The 20,408-nt window shown below is 32.9% G+C and overlaps 2 protein-coding genes and 1 long non-coding RNA gene across 4 annotated transcripts; all 3 read right to left on the bottom strand.

The window, feature by feature from the left end:
* Positions 1-106: 106 nt before the first annotated feature.
* On the bottom strand, positions 107-6,144 carry LOC111697137 (uncharacterized). 2 transcript variants are annotated; one of them, XM_023467034.1, is made up of 11 exons: positions 6,103-6,144; positions 5,582-5,650; positions 4,927-5,062; positions 4,343-4,689; positions 3,625-3,835; positions 3,169-3,252; positions 2,748-2,823; positions 2,341-2,396; positions 1,888-1,949; positions 1,502-1,554; positions 107-615 (listed from the first exon to the last, which is right to left on the bottom strand). In XM_023467034.1, exons 4-11 carry the CDS (start codon positions 4,580-4,582, stop codon positions 465-467), a joined length of 933 nt encoding a protein of 310 aa, XP_023322802.1. In that variant the 5' UTR covers positions 4,583-4,689; positions 4,927-5,062; positions 5,582-5,650; positions 6,103-6,144; the 3' UTR covers positions 107-464. The 2 variants fall into 2 exon arrangements, with proteins under 2 accessions (XP_023322802.1, XP_023322801.1); XM_023467033.1 differs by having other exon boundaries at positions 4,934-5,062.
* A 739-nt stretch (positions 6,145-6,883) lies between these two features.
* LOC111697139 (uncharacterized) lies at positions 6,884-9,755 on the bottom strand. Its single transcript, XR_002764235.1, has 4 exons — positions 9,721-9,755; positions 8,693-8,795; positions 8,041-8,120; positions 6,884-6,949 (listed from the first exon to the last, which is right to left on the bottom strand). It is a non-coding gene; the product is annotated as an uncharacterized LOC111697139 (long non-coding RNA).
* A 322-nt stretch (positions 9,756-10,077) lies between these two features.
* Positions 10,078-17,290, bottom strand: LOC111697136 (tRNA-dihydrouridine(20) synthase [NAD(P)+]-like). The gene is made up of 17 exons (XM_023467032.1): positions 17,209-17,290; positions 16,991-17,051; positions 16,432-16,468; positions 16,062-16,127; positions 15,433-15,524; positions 14,870-14,961; positions 14,490-14,580; positions 14,015-14,117; positions 13,633-13,718; positions 13,161-13,242; positions 12,801-12,934; positions 12,093-12,175; positions 11,996-12,039; positions 11,510-11,633; positions 11,368-11,421; positions 11,110-11,168; positions 10,078-10,546 (listed from the first exon to the last, which is right to left on the bottom strand). Exons 1-17 carry the CDS (start codon positions 17,272-17,274, stop codon positions 10,174-10,176), a joined length of 1,647 nt encoding a protein of 548 aa, XP_023322800.1. The 5' UTR covers positions 17,275-17,290; the 3' UTR covers positions 10,078-10,173.
* Positions 17,291-20,408: the final 3,118 nt, after the last annotated feature.

Genomic DNA, 20,408 nt, shown 5'->3' with positions numbered 1-20,408 from the left:
AATATCATGGGTGAAAATTTTCAACAATTGCAGTATCTTGTAGTTGGCAGTTTCTGTGCATTGGGATTTCCGTTTGTTTAGACACTTAAGTTTTTCGGAAATTGGGTTTTTTTTGTTGTTTTATCACTCCTTCATCAGAACTCTCAGTTCGTTTAAATGTCTTCTTTCAAAACTATCAGTTTGTTGGGACTTCCTTATATCGAACTCTCTTTTTGCTAAAACTCTCTGTTTTTGGGACTTCAAGTATAAAATTCTTTATTTGTTGGGAATCACAGTTTGTTGGAACTTTTTGATTGGAACTTCCCGACAGTTGGACTTCGTACACCTGTTCTTTTGGACTCGAAGAGTTTTTTGGGACTCACTCTTTGTTAATACTTTCTTTTTAAACTCTATATGTTTGACTCCTCTAATTTTTGAATTTATCTTTTTTTTTGGGAGGGGGGGGGACTAATTGGCTAATGGAACTACTCCAGCTTGTTGAGAAGTGAAACTAGATTGAAATGAATAATGTCGAGGGTGGTGAGGGCAGAGTTGATCACCTTCCCCATCTGCTCCTTGTTCATGCTAGGGAGGTTCTGTCCGCCCACCTGGATACTTACATCAGGACCAACCCCACTAAACACAAAAAAAAAAAAAATATATATCGAATATATATTTTTAAATTACGATAAATAAAAAAGAAAGAAATTGATGTGAGACGGAAATTAGTGCATCTAATAGAATCTAATGTACCACCTTTTTAAAGGGACTGTAAGCGTAATTTCAAGTGACCCTCCATGAAAAGATGACAATTCTCTGGTCCCAATGGTACCCTTGGAATCTTTATTTGATCAATAATGTGGAAGATATGGTTGTGTTATTAGGTTCAAAAGTATTTGATTAAGATTTTCTGATACGCATTGAGCAAGACAGATTTTTAGAGAAACCACAATTGAAAATAATCCGTTTTTCTTTTAAGTTATAACAGTAATATACATTATACAATTCATACTTAATCTAACAAAGCTTTTAAAGGTCCGGTTGTGGATCGAGTATTGTCGTCTTTGCATGACATGTAGGACACCTGAAACTATGGTTGAAGTCCCTTTAAACTATTTTGGTCATTTAGGTTATTTTATAAAAATTATTGTGTACTTTATTATTATTGCTCACTTCATTGTGAATTTCATAAAAAACGTGCTATAAAGTAATCATCGTGCTCTATAGTTAAATTTGCTATACTTTATAGCACGTGTGCTAAAATGTTTTGATTGGTTCCCGAATTTTTTCTCCAAAAAAATTAGGATATTTCCAAAATAATTTTTTTCAGTTGAAATGAAAATGAATTGAAATCAACTCTATTTTTTATACTTCTCCTTTGTTACAAAGCTTATTTGATCTTTAGAAAATGTATGTCCAAAAACTTTATAACACTGCGAACCAATAAAGCAATGTTATAAGACATAAGACATAAGATACAATTAGGGTTATAAATAGTTATTAATTTTTTTTGTTACGTTGCCTTTCGTTTTTATGTTTTAATTCCCAATGAGCCTTCGACATCTTCAAAGCCTCCTAAGAAAATAATTTGACAATAAAAATTAAATAAAAGTAATAGTAAAAGTGGACAACCTAGATCTCCCAGGGATTGTTAAATACTTTAAAATATTTGTTATACCATTGGATATTTTTTAAGCCACTTGTACGATGTACAATTGTACAATGTACAAACTGTACAAATTGTACATAACTCATTCATAATGTACATCAAAAATGATAGAAAGATTCAAAGAATGTTTTCCAAATAAAGAATCTTAGCATTTTATCTTATTTTCTTCTTAAAAATCTCTTCTATCATTGATTCTAAACCAAGTGCCAAATGTTCTTTAATTGATTGTCAAAATTGTCCTGTATTTGAAATGCCCAAACTTTAATCGTTGTTTTGAATGCAGCAACTTCAGTCAGATAATCTAAAAACAATTTAAATATCATAGTGCATTAGTTTCTTTTTGAAAAGCACTTCATTTATGCAGGAGCGTACATTTCTTCAATGTCCTTCCCCCCCCCCCCNGGCAGGGGGGGATTGCAGAAAATATTCTATGGAGTATGCTATCGACATGCTATTTTTTTTAGGCAGTCCTCACCCTGAAAAGGTGTGCCTTGGTATGTTCACGAAAAAAAAAAATTCTTAAATTTTTAAAACACAGAATTCTGAATCCGCAGCATGTGTGTGCTCACCACTAACCATACCAATCTAAACCACATAGTGAGAAAAAAGACTCTAAAATTAATATGATGGTGGCAGGGTGGGTAAGTGATTTTGTTAATAATGTAGTTTCTTTAAAATATTAAATATAAGACCTGGACATCTTGCTGCTAAATAGATTCCTAGGTTTATTTCAGAAATCAACTCGTCACTAAATAATAACAGTTATAAGCAGTGAAATAAAAATAAATAAAAAACAAACTTTTAGTGATTAATTTCTTACGTAAACAGCAGCAAAACTAATATTTAATAATTAAAGAAAAAAACGTAAAAATCAGTAGAAGTTACATTTTGTAGGTAAAACAAATCTGTAACAGTAAACAAGCTAACAGAATAAGACGTTCTCCATAATTACTAGATAATAATAATAAAACAAAACAAATTTTTTTTCCATATCAAATAAGATTTTGCCCTTGAATAAATTCCATATTCTAGTCGTAACGTAGACCACATTAAAAATCTATTTAAGATATTTAATTTCTAAAGAATAACATTAAATTACCTAATTTCTAGCAGATCTGTTTCTGCTCCATGTTCAAGATGAAATAGTTTACTCAACAGTGCGCAAATTTTATCCTCTAAATTGCGCATTTTTAACATTCTTTTATGGTTGGTTAGTAATTCCCCTCCCCCCTTGATTTACATTTGATTTTCAAGTAAAGACGAGCTAGAAAATGGCGATGAATTGTCATATGCAATGGCGGATATACAAATAGTTATTTGCAATCATTTTTGGAAGGTTTGCAGTGTTCTTTAATAATATTAATAATCAAAAATAGCAGTCAACTTTCAATCGTTAAAAATCCACTAGACCTTTAATCCATTTGACACGAATGACATAAAAATAATCTTTTAAACTACCCCATGCCCCCCTCCCCTCCGACATCACAGGTAGTTCAGGGTTAACTCACTAATATTGTTACCTGTGTAACCAGGGTATATAGCTGGGTCTTTAAAAAATAAAGCTAACGTATTCTTTAAATGCGTCACAGTCCATCCAAGTAAACCTATAAATAAGATTGCGTATATTCCAATATCTAATAGGCTTGATACAGAACACTGGAGTATATCTTATAGAATTGATTTTTAAATGATTTGTAAGGTTTTCCTTTTTTGGTGGGGGAATAACAGGTTGGACTTCTGCTAGCAGCAAGATTTCTCCCTTTTTAATTAAAATTTTATTTGATGGATAATTAATGTTCACATTTTAAAATAGTATTTGAACTTATAGAAAACAGTTTTCATGAACAATAACATGGTTTTCTAGTTCATACATATTACTTCAGACCAGACAAAAATTTGAATGTTATCATTTTGATCGGGCATTGCCATTTTTAAATGGAGGGTCATCTAAAATTACGCTTCAGATTCATAATAACCTGAATGCTGCAGGGTATTGAAGAGATATTTGTAGAGATTAAACCTTGCCTCGGCATTGAATATGTTTACCAACAATGTGAAGCAGATAAAACCAGTTTCTCTCGTCTCCCGTACAGAGTTGTACACTATAACTTTTGTGAGTGGATCAACTAGACTAAGGAGTTGTGGATCATCACTAGTAGATCCTTCCAACCAATCAGCAGGGATCCTCTAAACACAACCCAAATATTTATTTCGATTTCTTTTCCAGGAAACTAATTTTAGCATTATGGAATAAAAATGAACTAAACATGAAGGTTTCAATTCATGTTTCAGGTTTCTACCATAATCAGAACAGCTGGAATCGAGACATTGCCCGATTCACAAGGGTAACATTTAAACCTATAATTGATCAATAATAGGGAAGACATCGTCATTTTTCTCTTGTTAAAAAATTTTTAATTCAGAAATTTATTTTTTTGTTTGAAAATAGTCAAGTCACTTTACTTAAAATTATCAATTTCACCAAGAGGCGATAATGGATATCTCATGCATTCTGATCTTGATAAGGCAATTCTTTAAATGATACCCCGTTGTGAATCAGACATGCAACTCCATAAATGAAGATAGGAGAGTACCCTGAAGTCCCCTGAAGTTACGGCCTTATTGAGAAATAATATGCAGACAGAAAGATACGTCTATGAATATTTTTATATTTATCTAGCATAGATGGGTTTCCTTTAGTAAAGATTTGAGAAGAAGAACTCCTTTAAAGACGAATATCTCCTGGTTGTTCTCCAGTAGGACCCGGATATAGGGTATGGAGACGGAGAGGAGCTCCAGGTGGGAATACACCTGGGGAATATTCTCAACCAGCATGTTCTCCCCGAAAACTAGATACAGGTAAATCCCCAGGGATATCTTAGAGTCCTCCTCGTCCTCCTTGCCTGGTTTAACCTCAAGTATATCACGTAACATGTTCCCTCGCAGCACGGAAATGAATTCAACCAGTTTGCGCGCAGGTTTAAAACTACGCGGCAAAACTTCTGTTTGTAGAGTTGATATCTCCGGGTGCTGGGATAAACCTAAGCGGGGTGTATATGATATATACCAATAAGAATTACCGCCACCTAGTGCCGTGGTTGGGAAACAAATTTCGTGTATGGGGGGGGGGGAATAAAACACAACTGGCACTTTATCCTGAAACTTCTTAATTTACTCACGATCGATTCGAAATTAGATATAAAATTCATAAATAAATGTTTACGCACTCGAACATAAAGGAGGGGTGGGGGTGGTTTGTTCACAAATATATTATATACCCTAAACCTGAGATAGGATGTAGCAGGATGACAAGGATAATATTAACGAGGATCTCCTTCCTCTTCTCAGTCTCCTTGCTCGTTTCACCAGAACATGCGCACTCCACCAGGGGGCCGAGGAAGGTTATCAGATCATCTAAACATGGTTTTTTCATTTTTCTAAGGATAATTATTTAGAAGATTTTGGGGTGGTGGAAAATATTAGATTGGACATAATTCAGGCAAGTTTTTTAAAGGCCCACTTTGATACTTTTTTACCCCTCAAATTTGCCCCAAGAATTTATAAACTCGGATTGTTTTCAATTTTCATGCTTAGAGCAACAACATTTTCTTTAAAGCAGGGCTTTTATAAAAATAAACATTAGCTGTTTATGTTTCAGCTATTGAATTGATTTTAAACGTAGTGTACATAGTAGAGGTAAACTCTTGGGTATTGTATCCAATGCAGTCTAAGTAGTAGTGGTAAACTCCTGGATATTGTAAAGACTTTTTATGCAGACAAAAACATGGATATCTAATTCATACTTTATAAAAGTTTTAAAAAGTACTGTTGTGAATCGAACGTGATCCTTTTATCAATGAAGGGTCACTTGAAATTACGTTAACAGTCTCTTTGCAAGCTGCAGAGTGATAATAAGGGGGAGGGTCAGCTCACCTAGAAGATCGAGACTCTCTGCAGCTGATTCACTGAGATCTAGGGTTAAGCGCTCAACACCTTCTAATCCTGAAGAAATATATCATTAAATCAAATCAATCAATCAATCAATCAATCAATCAATTAACGAATGAACGAATCAGCTAAAATCTGAGAGTTGACCAATGATGTATTTAGTTCCCTGGTATATTCTAGAAAAGACACGAGTAGATCAGGGGTACATATTTCTTGTAGAATAATACTAGTTGGGGGATAAACTAAAACTTGTCAGATAGTAAATCTTTGACCACCTGTACCAATGATTGATGGGGGAGAGAAGGCAGCATCACCCAAACGGCTTTTGAGCCACAATCGACCATTAGTTACTAAGGATATTCCAAAGACAAGGTTTGGGCTAGGACTCAGAAGCGCTGTGGCGAAGCGGGCTGCCGCAAATACATTTTGAGACGTCATTTACGGCTCTGAAACCCTTAGGGTGCAGGAGCCCCCCCCCCCCCCCCGACCCTCCTATATATAATTACCTGAATTGGGTGGAGCTGTGATAGTTTTTACAAGCTACTGTATCTAGTGCCCAGGACCAGGAATGGGATTTAGCCTGATCCTACCCTCACAACATTACAAATAATAATAATGACAATAATTATAAAAATAATAAACTATATATAAAATAGTGTTCTCTGTTTGTATGTCTGATCATAACTCAGGAACCCCGTGACTGATTTGCGTCAAATTTTGATTGGGGAACTGGGGAGAACTACAGAAATTGATTTTGAGAACCTAAATTGAATGTTATATCAGGAAAAATTGCTGAAATCGTCTTAAAGACCTGAAGCGCAGATAAACGGCCTGAGTAATTATGAGTAACCTAGACAACACCGGCTGGTCACTAAAAATTATAAAACTAATAATAATTAAGGAAAAAAATAGATATATAGATAAAGATGGATAAAAAAGCTCAGAAAATTTCGGTCCATTTTAAGTATTGCTCTGATCTTCTGGCATCTGGAGCAATCTGTAAATTTTACATACCTTTGAGAATGTAATAAGTAGATTAATCATTTCTTTATATTGAGATTAAGGTAACTTTTCCCAAAAAAAAAGGAAAGTCAGAAATACAAAAAATGAATTTCTGGAGAAAAATCAGAAGAACTTTTTGTCGCTGAATCAGTGATCATTATGAATTGCCTAAAAACTAAGTTTCAATAAAAATTTTAAAAAGTGACAGTACACATGGATTGTAATGATGAAACATAAAAATACATTAAAAATTATATCAAATTGTATATTTAAATATTATTTGTATTTTCCTTGATTTTCAGTAAAATAATACCAAGAGCAGGAAGAACGCGTCTGACCAATAAAACAGACCTTTAACAAAAAAATAATCATTTGTTTATGCATTATACTAATCCCAAGACCGTACTGCCACAGAATTTCAAAACATTACTAAGAGGGTTCATGAATATTGAATGGGGGCTTAAGCCAAACCAAAACTAATGAATGGTTAGCAAATTCTTCTTGTTTAAATATTTTTTTAACATTTTTATTTTTGGATATTGGTTTTAACAAGTTTTATTATAAAATTGTAGAAACAATCATATGAAAGCAGCTGCTGGTTTTTTATTTTTCTTATAATCTCCATTTGTTTTGTTCTTGTTTTGCATCATTGACCACAAGTTAGCTGATTTTGAAAAGAAAAAAAAAATTTTGTTGTGACATCCCTGCAAAACCAACATTTTACAGGTTTCAGAACTACTCCTGGAGGACCTTGCTTTCTCCCAGTCCCAAATTTTTTGAAAACTGAAAAGGGTTCCTCCAATGGTGTCTCCATTTGCTAACGGTACAGGTTGATAATGTAAAGCTTATCAATTGGAGAGTTCTTCCTTTTTTCTTCTGGGTTCTTTTAATTTCATGCTTTAGGGAATTTAATGCTTTAGGGAATCTCAGAGTAGCTCTTAGTGACGTCAAGTTCTGAAACTTTGGGTAATAAGAAGTTGAGGATAGGTGAAGAGTTGGGTATCAGGAATGCTTGGTTAAAAATACTCTGTCCATGATTTATACTATATTCCCAGTTTAAGAAGAATTTGAAAAGGTTTTTCCATTGGAGTTGCACCGCATTACAGGATAGGGAGTTGTGGCTTTGTGGCTCAGAATGTGGCATTTTCGACAAAAGTCCATTCTTGAAAGAGTATTGCATTTCGTGTTTAAATACATTAATTTTGAAAGTTATCAGTTTAAGTCGATAAGACATTCGACCCCTCAGCCACACCCCTTTAAATACTGAGATTTAATTTGATCATATTTGAGAAACATTAGAGAAAACGAATGTCAAATAAATGTAGAAAGAGTACAGGAGAAACTTAAAATTATGAGATTTTTTCTAAAATATATTATTGATCCTTTGATTAATTGATATATGATTAAACAAATGTTTGATTGATTGATTGATATATTTTTACCTGAATCCATCGATCTGTTCAAGAATAGCTATGAGGTTCTCTTTAGCTACTCCAATACTAGCAGCTATTACTAACAACTCCTGTAATATTAGAATGAATTAGGTTCTCTTAAGCTATTCCTACAGTAGAAGCTATTAATAGCAACTCCTGTAATATTATAATGAATTAGGTTCTCTTCCGCTAATCCTACAGTAGCAGCTATTACTCGCAGCTCCTATAACATTATAATGAATTAGGTTCTCTTTAGCGACTCCTACAGTAGCAGCTTTTACTAGCAACTCCTGTAATATTATAATGAAAAAGGTTCTCTTTAGCTACTTCTACAGTAGCAGCTATTACTAGCAACTTCTAGAATATTATAATAAATTAGGTTCTCTATAGCTATTCCTCTTCTGGTAGCTATAACTAGCAACTCCTGTAATATTATAATCAATTAGGTTCTCTTTAGCTCTTCATATACTAAAAACTATTTTAATGTGCATGACAGAATTTTACAATGTACAAGGTGTTTATTGTTTACCAGACAGCACTGTACAAGGTGTTTATTGCTAACCTGACAGCACTGTACAAGGTGTTTATTGTTTACCTGACAGCACTGTACAAGGTGTTTATTATTTACCTGACAGCACTGTACAAGGTGTTTATTGTTTACCTGACAGCACTGTACAAGGTGTGGACCGGTTTCCTCTATTTGTACTGTAATGTACTCGCACACTAAGGGGATTACATCCCAGCTATTTTTCTGCAACCAGTCCCTGGGAAAATAGTAATTTATTCTCCTCTTTCTGAGTTTATAAAAACTGGTTCTAATAATTCAAGTCCTTTAAATATTGTTGTTTTTGTTCAGTTCGTAATTGTGTATGTCATTTTTTTAGTTATTTCTGAGAAAGAAGAAAGAAAAAGAGATTATATAAATATATTTAATTTCTCTTTTTCTTATTTAAACTTCATTTTGCACTTATTCCCATAACCACCTTTACCCTCTCTTTCAGTCTCAATCGACTATTAATTTTTCATATTTTTAATTCTTATGGATTTTATCTAAATCTCAAACCTACTTCCTAAGTTGATCTTCTTTTAATGGTCACTGCACTTGTCAGTCTTCTTTGAATAAACTCTTTACTTTATTTTTGTTCATCTCCTACTGAACCTGTCTTCTAGTTTGTTTATCTTCTACTGAACCTGTCTTCTAGTTTGTTTAACTTCTACTAAACCTGTCTTCTAGTTTGTTTATCTTCTACTAAACCTGTCTTCTAGTTTGTTTATCTCCTGTCTTCTAGTTTGTTGATCTTCTACTAAACCTGACTGGTTTGTTTTTCTTCTACTAAACCTGTCTTCTAGTTTGTTTATCTTCTACTAAACCTGTCTTCTAGTTTGTTTATCTTCTACTATAACCTGTCTTCTAGTTTGTTTATCTTCTACTAAACCTGACTGGTTTGTTTTTCTTCTACTAAACCTGTCTTCTAGTTTGTTTATCTTCTACTAAACCTGTCTTCTAGTTTGTTTATCTTCTACTAATCCTTTCTTCTGGTTTGTTTATCTTCTACTAAACCTGTCTTCTAGTTTGTTTATCTTCTACTAATCCTGTCTTCTGGTTTGTTCATCTTCTACTAAACCTGCTTTATAGTTTCTTAATCTTCTACTAAACCTGTTCTCTGGTTTGTTTATCTCCTACTTAACCTGTTTTCTGGTTTGTTTATCTCCTAATATACCTGTTTTATAGTTTGTTCATCTCCTAGTAAACCTGTTTTATGGTTTGTGTATCTCCTTCTAAACCTGTTTTCTGGTTTGTGTATCTCCTTCTAAACCTGTTTTCTGGTTTGTTTATCTCCTAATAAACCTATTTTCTGGTTTGTTTATCTCCTAATAAACCTATTTTCTGCTTTGTTTTTCTCCTAATAAACCTGTTTTCGGGTTTGTGTATCTCCTACTAAACCTGTTTTCTGGTTTGTTTAACTCCTGTTCTGCCTTGACCACATCCCAGTCCTCCAAAGCTCTGCAAAGATTACTCAAGAGATCGGGCATTTTTATCTGAAAGAATATTTTTTTTTCTGAAATAATATTTATAATATAATTTTAGCAATTAACTGTCATAGTTTTTAAAGAAAAAGTATAAAGAATGGGAACATTTCCTTATGAATGATCTTGGTGTTGTAAAGTGTTTTCTGGACAAAGTTCTTCTTTGCATTGATTAGAAGAGTTTAGGTCAGATAAAGTTTGGATTTGAGTGATTGGTAGGATCTTATCTGGTATAGTTTGGTTTGAAGGAGTCTGGTCTGGTATGGTTTGATTTGAAGGGGTTTGGTCTTGTATGGTTTGATTTAAAGGACTCTGGTCTGGTATGGTTTGGTTAGAAGGAGTCTGAACTGGTATGGTTTGGTTAGAAGGAGTCTGAACTGGTATGGTTTGGTGTGCCAGATTTTGTTCCGTTATTCCCAGGCAAATGGTTGCCACCAACGCAGCTGCTTGTTCCGCATATCTTTTATTTTTCTCCCAAGATATAGAACTACAACAAAATTATGGGGTATGTATTTTCTCGAAAAACATTTTGAAAATCCCCCCCCCCAAGAAGTTATAAATAAGCTTATTTACTGAATTTGGGAAAATAAATGATTTATAGGGGAAATCAACGAATTTTTGGTGAATAAAATAAAGTTGCCTTTTGGTGTATAATTTTTCATTTTTCACCCCAAATCATCTAAAATCAATTCTGAAAAATTAACACAACTTAGAACAAAATTTAATCAATATTTCTTTTCGTCTACCCTAATCCAATTCAAACTCCTCCAAATGTGACTTTAATTTCCCACAAATCTTATTGAAATCCCGTTTTCAATTCTACTCGAATCGTAGTCAAACTATTCTGAAATTATTCCAGGGGTGTTTATTTTTAAGAATTAACAACTGGACATTTAAAGGCAGGTTTATAATCATTTCTATTCTTTTAACGTAAAAATTTATTTATTTTTCGACCAAAAATCATTTATTTTCTCCTTTTCAGCAAATTTTTAAATTTTTCTCTCAAATCAGCCTAAAAAATCCTTAAAAAATGTTAAACCTAAAATATACCTGTAAAATTCTCCATTCACATTTACGATGGATCGAAATTTTTTGTCTTCTTGAAACACCTGAACAAATGGACTTTTAAGTTAATGTTGCCACATTATGTTAATAGCTGATTAATACCGAAACGGGCACAATAGAGGAAAACATAAAAAAGTATCCCTGTTATTTTCATAAAGGTGAATAAACCAACCAAAATCTTTTTTTATTTTTAAAGCGAAAATACTAACATCTGCTCCCCCCCCCCTCCAAAAAAATTGCTACCTTGTAAGATGGATTTTCCCAGTCCTGTTGCCTTGTGTAGACAAGCAATTTACTCTGAAAAAAAATTCTTTTTTGGTTATTTTTTATTTTTTAAATTTCTCCTATTTTATTTTACTTATTTTTATTTGTTTTTCTATCCAACCTTGGGCAAATTTGGGCTATTGTCTGGACCATAATGACCCCGGACGAACGGGCAAAACATCTCTGTTATTTCATCATCTCCGCTTTTTCGCTTTCTCGTCCCACTCTCCCCTTCCTTCTTCATTCTAGGAAAGTTTTAATTTTTTATTTGGAAGAAATACACCAAATAATTTTCACCTTAAAACTCCTTTAATTTGTAAAACGATTATTTAATACTCGTTTAGTCTAAAAATGGTACGTCTGAGAGAAATTCATGATTCAGCACAAAAAAAAATACTTCTTCACAGACAATTTTCAGGAAAAACATATAAAATTACATGAAAGTAACAGGTTGCCAAACCATTTAATTTGAGAGAATAAAAAACCTAAATAAGTCTTATGTTCATCTTAAAAATCTCCGTGGTTTTATCAGTTTAAAAATTCGTGGCATTTTGATAACAAAATAATCGAAAATTTCCCCCTTAATTCATACATTATTAATGATTACCTAACAGCATAAACATGATCTGGTCTATCCCCCATCCCAAGTTCCTAAATAAGAAAAAATTTTATTTTTTTTTATTTTCTCTTTAAAAAAATGTTACCTTTTGCTTAAGCCTGTATTTTTCTTCTACTCCAAAAACTTTACAAAGATCTCCCATAGTCGAGGATTCAAGGAAATCACGTCCTTTATTAATAATCAAATCAAATTAAATTAGGTGAAATAGGATTCTTTTACAATACATCTTTTTTAAAGCTCTAATTCATTTTAAAAAAAAACTTTAAAAACAAATCAATCCATCAGCTAATCGACTATATCATTCAAGCAAATAGTCAATCAGTAAAATCAAACCAGTCATCAGTAAAATTAAACCAGTCATCAGTAAAATCAAACCAGTGAATCAATCAATCAATCAAACACTCAATTAATAAGCACTCAATTAATCAAAAAATTAATAAATCAAGCACTTAAAATCAAACACTCAATTAATAAATCAAGCACTCAATTAATCAATCAAGCATTCGATTAATCAATCAAGCACTCAATAAAACAATAAAGCAATCAAATAGTCAAACAAGCAATCAATCGATAAGCCTCATGATCCAAATCTGGTTTCAAAATTGTAAAGTTAAACTATAGACTCCTTCTACGTTTATTATGGACACCAATTTTGTTTCAGAGTTGAATCTTTTCCATGTGAAACCGCTTAGAAGGCACAGTTAAGAATTAAGATATATATGATGGAATTTACGCGATCTTCTAGATTTGAAACCAAGGTAAAGAAATTATCTAATCTATAAATAAAACCTACCCTGTGGAGTATCCTGTAAAGATCCCATCATTTGTTGAACACAGTATTTGACCATGACAAACGGATAATCATAATGGATTGCAAGATCGAGGTATTTATCAATAACAACCATTATATCATCCTTCTCTTCAGCCCTGAACACAGGAGATTTCAAAATAAAAAATAGAAAATAAAGATTTGCAAAATAGAAAGCTATGCAATGAAAACATAAAGTTCGTCGAGAGGATGGACAAAATTAAGAAGGCAAAGTTCAAGAAAATTATTGAATTAATAATATGTTCTTCTCTTCAGGTTCTTTATTGCTTTTTTGAGAGTTTAAAGGGAGAAAATATGTTTAACTTAAATGTGTGTATTTTTTACCTGAAAACTGAGAGGTTCCACTCCGCAGCTCGAGCAATCATGACACTTGATGCTCCACTTCGCTCCCAAAAATCTTTGATTCCTTGTAAAAATATTTTGATTACTTGTCAATAAGTATGCGTATTGCATAAATGTATGGATAATTGTTTGTTATTGTTTTGATTATTCATAACATCGCATGCAAACATTTTCACGGATTTTACAAACAATTTCCAGCATTTTCATTCATTTTCTTTTAATCTATATATAAATTTGGCTTGTTTGTCTGTCTTTTTGTTTGTCTGTTTGTTTGTTTGTATCCAATAAACGTCAAAACGGCTGAACCGATCGGGCCCAAATTTTTTGTGGGACATCTAGGGAGCCCAGGGAAGGTTTAAGAATCATCAAAATTTCAAATATTTATTTTCATACATTTTCACACATTTTTAAACATATTCATATTCTTCCTGGGTCTATAACACTTTTTCCTCACCTTTATATGTATTTTCTGCACTATTTCTATTATTGCTTGATCCTCCATTAGCTATCACAGTTAAGCTAGTATTTTCAGCTATTATCCTAGATAAAGTTGCTAGTTGGCTAGTATAGCTTTTTAATTTTGATACCTCAAATGACCAAAGATATAGATAGATAAATACAGATTAATGAAAAATTTCTCTTAAAAAATATCAAATTTATTTTTGTAATTAAAAAATGTCAACAGAAAAATCTGACATTAAACTTAATTGTTTTTAAATGCACGAAGGGAAAATGTATGCAAGTAAAATAACAATAAAAAGTAAAAAGAATAAAAAAAATTTAAATAAAGTCTACAATTTCTCTTTTTCTTTCTGAATTTCCGAAATATGATAAACCTGATGGCATCTGTATTATTGGCATGGTTAGGTCGTTGGTCTTTGGTTCGTCCGTGAACTCCTATAGCGTCAATTCCAGTCTTTTCTATGATTTTCACTAAATCTGAAATTTAACAAAGTTTTGAAGAAAAAAATAGCTATGGGGAGGGGATGCATTTGGTCATTTTTCGAATAACTGTTAAAGCAAGTCTAGAAATATACCAGGTATTTTTTCATTGCTGTATTTTAATATCAAGTTTACTGCAGTTTTAGGGAGGAATGTAAACAAACATAGTGCTACCCAAGGCTGATCTTAGCTTTTATTCCACAAACTACAGTTTAACTTGTATGTATAAAAACCTACACGGAAAACTTCAAAAAGGGTAATAAAAATCGAAACCCTTATTTAAATCTTAATTTAGTGCCTTCATTTAAAAGATAAAATTTTTTCCAGGCGGGGGTGGGTGTTTGGTGTAGATAACTACGGAAAAATTACCTATAGTTTTCTCAACAGTTGAAAGCAGTCTTATTTTACAAGTTACCGGTATACTAACTGCAGCCTTCAATTTGCTTAGTATATCAACTATCTACAAACAAGGAGTCTTTACCATCGAAAAATATTTGCCTTTTTGCATTTTGGGGGGAATCAGTAGTCAGAAAAAGATCGGACGCAGCCGTCCATTAGGACCGGGTCATTATTTTATTTTCAATTGCGTATGGGGTTATTACACCCCTTCAAGGAATCATATTTTTCCTGCCAAATGTTTGGATTTTTAATGTTTTTTTTTTGAGCTGAACTGAAGAAATTAAATGATTTTTCAGGGTAAATAAATGTATATTTAGACAAAATATAATATCCAAAATGCTAAAGATTACCTTATCAGGATGAGATAGTAGAGCAGCCCCCATTCCACCCTTTAACGAGAAACTTTTCGGACACCCCATATTCACGTCTATCCCATCAATATCTAAACAAAATAAATTGTTGACACACATTCGAAATTCTTTGGCTCACAATTGACAATCCAAAAAAAAAATTTCTGATTTATTTCTAAATTTAGAAATCCTTTTTTGAAAATTAATAATCAAAGAGTAGATTATTCCTTAACTGTATTTCTTTTAAAATGATCTGTGCGTAACTTTATGATGTTAAAATAGATTTGCTACTCTTTAAATATCACTAGGGAAAAAAGAAATGATGTATAAAGGAATGTTTTTAGTTTCGCTTCTTAATTTTTATCGATTCAAGCAATGCTAATAGAAGCCCGTTTTTTTCTTCGAAATTCGTAATTTCTCAAATTCAATGACATTTCGATAAATGTGATTGATTGGGTGATTATAAAAAATTGGCTCAAACGATTTTTCTAATTTTTGGTTGTCTGGCTTCTATTTTTGACAGATCTGGATTGCAAAGCTAAAAATAATAATGTAATGTCAACCTTGTTCCATTTTCTTGGCAACCTGCGCTGCTCGGTCCCCGTTGGAAGTTCCAATTTGTAACACCAGGTGCCCTCGCTCACGCTCACAAGTTCTAAACAACATATGGTTGTAAATAAACAAAATTTCAGGGTGATTATCTTCTTTAAAAATATTTTTTCTAGCGCAGTATTTACGGAGGCTGCAAATATTATGCGATTTGGGTTCTAATCCCATAATCTTAACTCTAACGTTCAATGTTAAATGGCAGCTTAGTCTTTGAACTAATTATTAAATGCGGCCTCGAGAAAGAATTAATAAAAAATCTCTCTTTTTTGTTTACATTGTAAAGTGAATGTGTAAAGGATAGGTTAGGATACAAAAATATTACATTTAAGGGAGGGGAGGGGGAGATCTTCAATAAGAGAGTTCCCCTTTTGTAATGATTTGGCAACAACACAAAAGATTTTACATCCCCCCCTTTTTTAATACTTAACACAAAAAGGAAACTATTTCCTCTAATTTAATTATCAATAAAATTATCATTATATTAATTAAAACATTGTCAACTGGGGGGAGACGATTTTTCAAAGGAAGGTGGTGGGGAAATAATTATTTTTCAAGAAAACAAAACCCATAAAATAAATCCTACCTAAAAACCAGACTGTTATCAGTTTTATCAATGTAATCTATTGTTCCTAGTAGATCATTCACTACCCTGCTCAACACCAGATTATATTAACAACCAAGCACGAGAAATCAATCAATCATTTCAATTTATAATAGTTTGCTTGGATGGATAAAATAGGGCATAAATAACCAAAAATCATCAAAATAAAATCGTTATTAGAAAAAATCATTAGAAAAATTAAAAATATACAAACAATAGAATACAAATGTTGAATATTAAGTATGTTTAAGTTGAACTCAAAATGATTGAACAATTAAAAAAACAATAAAATCCTCCAGAACTAAGTTAAAATAATGTTCCAATCATCCAGAACTAAGTTAAAATAATGTTCCTGTTTGAATTTAAAAGTCTCCAATCGATTAACTCCTCTACATCAACAAAAGATTAATTCTAAAGGGACGGTTATTTCAAGTTATTCTCAATTTAAATCGTTATTTGCAAGTCCTTAATCGGATTCATGGTAAATTTTTAGAAAGATAGTCCATCGAAATTTTCTTTCTTTCCACTACTACATCGTTCCACGAGTCACTTAAATCCGGATTGGCAACATTTTGTCTTCCTGAATCCGGATCCGCGACATTTTAGCTACCTGGATCCGGATCCGCAATTTTTTGGCTTCCTGAATCCGGATCCGTAAAAGTCAAAGAAGTTTCATAGGACAAGTCTTTTTTTTGGTAAAAAAAAATCAAAGTCTTAAAGAGATGTTCATGACCTGGATCCGGAACCCTTTTTTAGGGCAGATCCAGGATCCGGATGAAAATGAAACGAATCACAAGCACTGTTATGAGCTGTATAAATATTCTTCTTAATTAATTAATTAATTCAAGAAAATAGATGTGAATCTGGATTCTGGATAATTTGATTAATAGTTTGATGCTTTATTTATGTTCCTGTGTAGACTATATCCGCCCCGTATTCAAGCGCTAGTATACGAGTAGGGAGTGTGCCGATCTAAAATAAAACAGAAATGAAAACAGTAAACACATTAAACCAAACCTAAAACAAACGTTCTGACATTGGATAACCAAGAGAATGTGTCCAGAGTAGATGGAAAGAATGGGAAAGGCCCAAAGGCATACTCAGGGCAACCCCCACTATCCAAACTTACTTTAACCATCGGAGCAAGAATAAGTTTTCCACGATAATCAAGTCTGGGTCTTGCTTTTATTTCCATTTTTTGATGCACGTCTGAAACTTTATTAATTAAGTGTGATTAAATGTTCTGCATTTTTCCGGTTTTATCAGTAATTTTGTCACGTTTTGATTAAGCATTAGATTTTATCGAAAAAAAATGCATAAAATAAATCAAAAGTGAAACTTAATTCTCAACTTTTCTAATATTTAAAATAATTGTTGTTGTTTTGACGAACACATGTATTTCGTCTGTTGAGCGTTGAAGGGAAAATATGGAATGTAACGCGGCAGATGAGCAAATTTGATAGTTCAATCGTTCAATCAAAATAAAATATTTAAGAACATAACGGATCTTCATTTGACTAATTCTGTTATCCAATTAGAATTGAGACCGATTTCTCGACCAATCAAAGCTCACTTTGAATCAGCTGCACTGCGGGTGACAAATATGGCGAATTTGTGAAGTTTCTGAAAAAAATAACAAACATTGTTTTGTGGCATGCAGTGATCCATGGATACTGAATTTGATTTGCTATGAGCTGTGAAATTATTTCGACTTTTTCTTTAAATTTTACGTTTCTTAGTTTTGTAGTTATCACTAATTTGTTGCCAATTACAGGTTTTGAATTTAATTAGTCTGAAGCCGGGGGAGCATATCTCAATGTAACTATGTTTTTCCATTAGCTTTTTTCCGATCAATTGTAATTTTTATTAGTATTATTTCGTTTATATTATACTGTAGGACCCATTCCCATCCCTAAAATGAAAGTGGAGTCTAGACTTGATTAAAACACCGGGCTTATTGGATGAAAGTAACAAAACTGGACCGCTATCACCCTAGAAAGACACATGATTGGACAAACGAGATATTTCTGAGACAAAGGCCAAGGAACCCGACTTCGGGAGCTATGCACTTGTAATCCCGTAAAAGAACGGCAAAGAAAGTCTGAGAAAGCAAATTTAAAATAATGGAAGCGCTACAAAGAACCGAAATTGTATTTTTTTCTGTACAAAAAACCCACCGGTCCAAAGGCTATGTATGCACTTGAGCCAAATTTACATAGAAGAAGGTTTAGGTTTTCCAAGCTCTGCACCTAGATCATTGGAGTCGAACAAAGAAATGGACAATGCAAATTGTGTTAGGAATTAAAGGCAAAAATTTTATTATCTCGGTGTTTTTATTAAGTATGTGGAAAAATTATTTGATAACTTCAAGATTGGACAAAAAAACGGCCAGTAAGGGTTTTCGTCTCAAAATGTATCAACAAGAAATTATTATTTATTTTGTAGCTAGTAGTCTAGGAGGCCTAGCGCTGCGGTTAGGGGGTTGGATTCTGCGTGTCCACGTGTCCAACTATGTCAATTGTGATACATATAACATGTACTAACAAATTTTGTGATGGGGAGGAGCAGGGGCCAGGACCAATAATTCGGAATTTACCAGAATTTCGTTGCACGATCAATTGTCTGAACAATTTAAAGTTCCGCTTTTTTCCTTTTCCGTGATAAATTTCATGTAAAAGATTCTTTTTACCCAAGACGTAAAATGTTAAAATATTTGTGTTGTTAACTGGTCCCCATAACAGCTAATCATATCTTTTCTCGTTCGAAGGATTAAATTAATTTCTCTCTGATATCCGGTCAGAGCCCAGCAGGGATGCCTTTAGCTCTCAAATTTAATAGTCACAGTGGTGGATATCGGATGCCGTTAGCTCTCAAATTTAATAGTCACAGTGGTGGATATCAGATGTTTTTAGCTCTCAAATTTAACAGTCACAGTGGTGGATATCGGATGCTTTTAGTTCTCAAATTTTAATAGTCACAGTGGTGGATATCGGTTTGCAAAAATTGATTCTAAAAGAATAATAACTGGTAAATGACCGTTTACGCAATTGTTTTTAAGTACATTAAGTTTGGAGTGCGTCGTTCTTCAACAAAAAAAAACGCTCCCCCCTTCAATATCGCTGCGCCTTCTCATACTTTCTTTAATCTGATTATTTTCACTAAACAGTCTAAATTCTGTATTCTCGCCTTAAGCTAATTAAATTCCCACAGATTAATACTTAACATCTGTTTTCTTCCTACATTCAATCTTATCCTGTTTGTGATCGTAAACTGTAGGTTTGTGTTAGTATTTTATATCAGGAGTCCAGACAGGGGGTCCTGCGTACAATGCACCCCCCCCCCCACCTAGAGAAATTGCTAGAACTAAGCAGTTTTGAGCTAGAAAAATCACAAAATTATATATTTGATCAGACATGGGTTTAAATGGTGCCGTTGTGAATCAGGCATGGCCCTTTTTTGGATTTATGGCCATTTTAGATTATAACAGTCCCATTAAATCAGTGCTTAGGATCCGGATCCGCATCAAAAATAAATGGATCCTAAGCACAGCATTAAATGTAACAAATGTATTCCCAATTAAAAGAATATTTTCAATCTGCATCAATTTGAGGACCCCCTGTTCTAACCTGATAGAGTAAAGTGTGTTTGGTAATTAAAATATATAAGGGGTTCAACCTCTATTCGTTATTACAGGTTTAGGGGTGTAGAAATGTGCTTTTTTAACTTCAGAGTGGAAAAGTAAAAAAGTATTTTTCCATTTAATTTTATACAATGTTATAAGCTTAAAGGGACTGTAATTGTTATTTCTTGTCAGATATAAATTCAGGTACCATTGAAAACTTTATCTAATCTAAAACGGGTAAGATATTGTCGTTTTCCTAGTTTAATAAGCTTTTGTGGTTCTCATAATTCCTATGTTTTTCCTGCAGTTGAAATGCGCAAGTCATATTTTTTGAGAAACCACAATCAAAAATATTTAGTTTTTGAAATATTAAAAATTGATATCATATTCATACTTTTAAGAGTACTGTTGTTAATCGGGCAATGCCATGTTTGCATAGAGAGATACTTGAAATTACGCTTACAGTCAACTTCAACATGTTACGTTGTTACCTAACATTTTTCTTTCGTTTGGGGGGCGGGGTTTAAAAGGATAAATGATACTTTTTAATGATCAGGATTAAAAAGACTGACATGGGCGTACTTAGGAATTTGTCAAGAGGGGGTAGGGGCTTAAATATTTTTTCTATCCAGGGGTGGGGGGATGGGCTCTGCACTCATTGAGGCCCAAAAATTCCTTGGAAATCATAGATTTCACTGATCTTGGAA

Source organism: Eurytemora carolleeae, unplaced genomic scaffold (genome assembly GCF_000591075.1).
Source record: "Eurytemora carolleeae unplaced genomic scaffold, Eaff_2.0 scaffold241, whole genome shotgun sequence".
NCBI lineage: Eukaryota > Metazoa > Arthropoda > Copepoda > Calanoida > Temoridae > Eurytemora > Eurytemora carolleeae.
The sequence above is the reverse complement of the archived record's forward strand: the minus strand, read 5'-3'. Positions and strand labels throughout refer to the sequence as shown.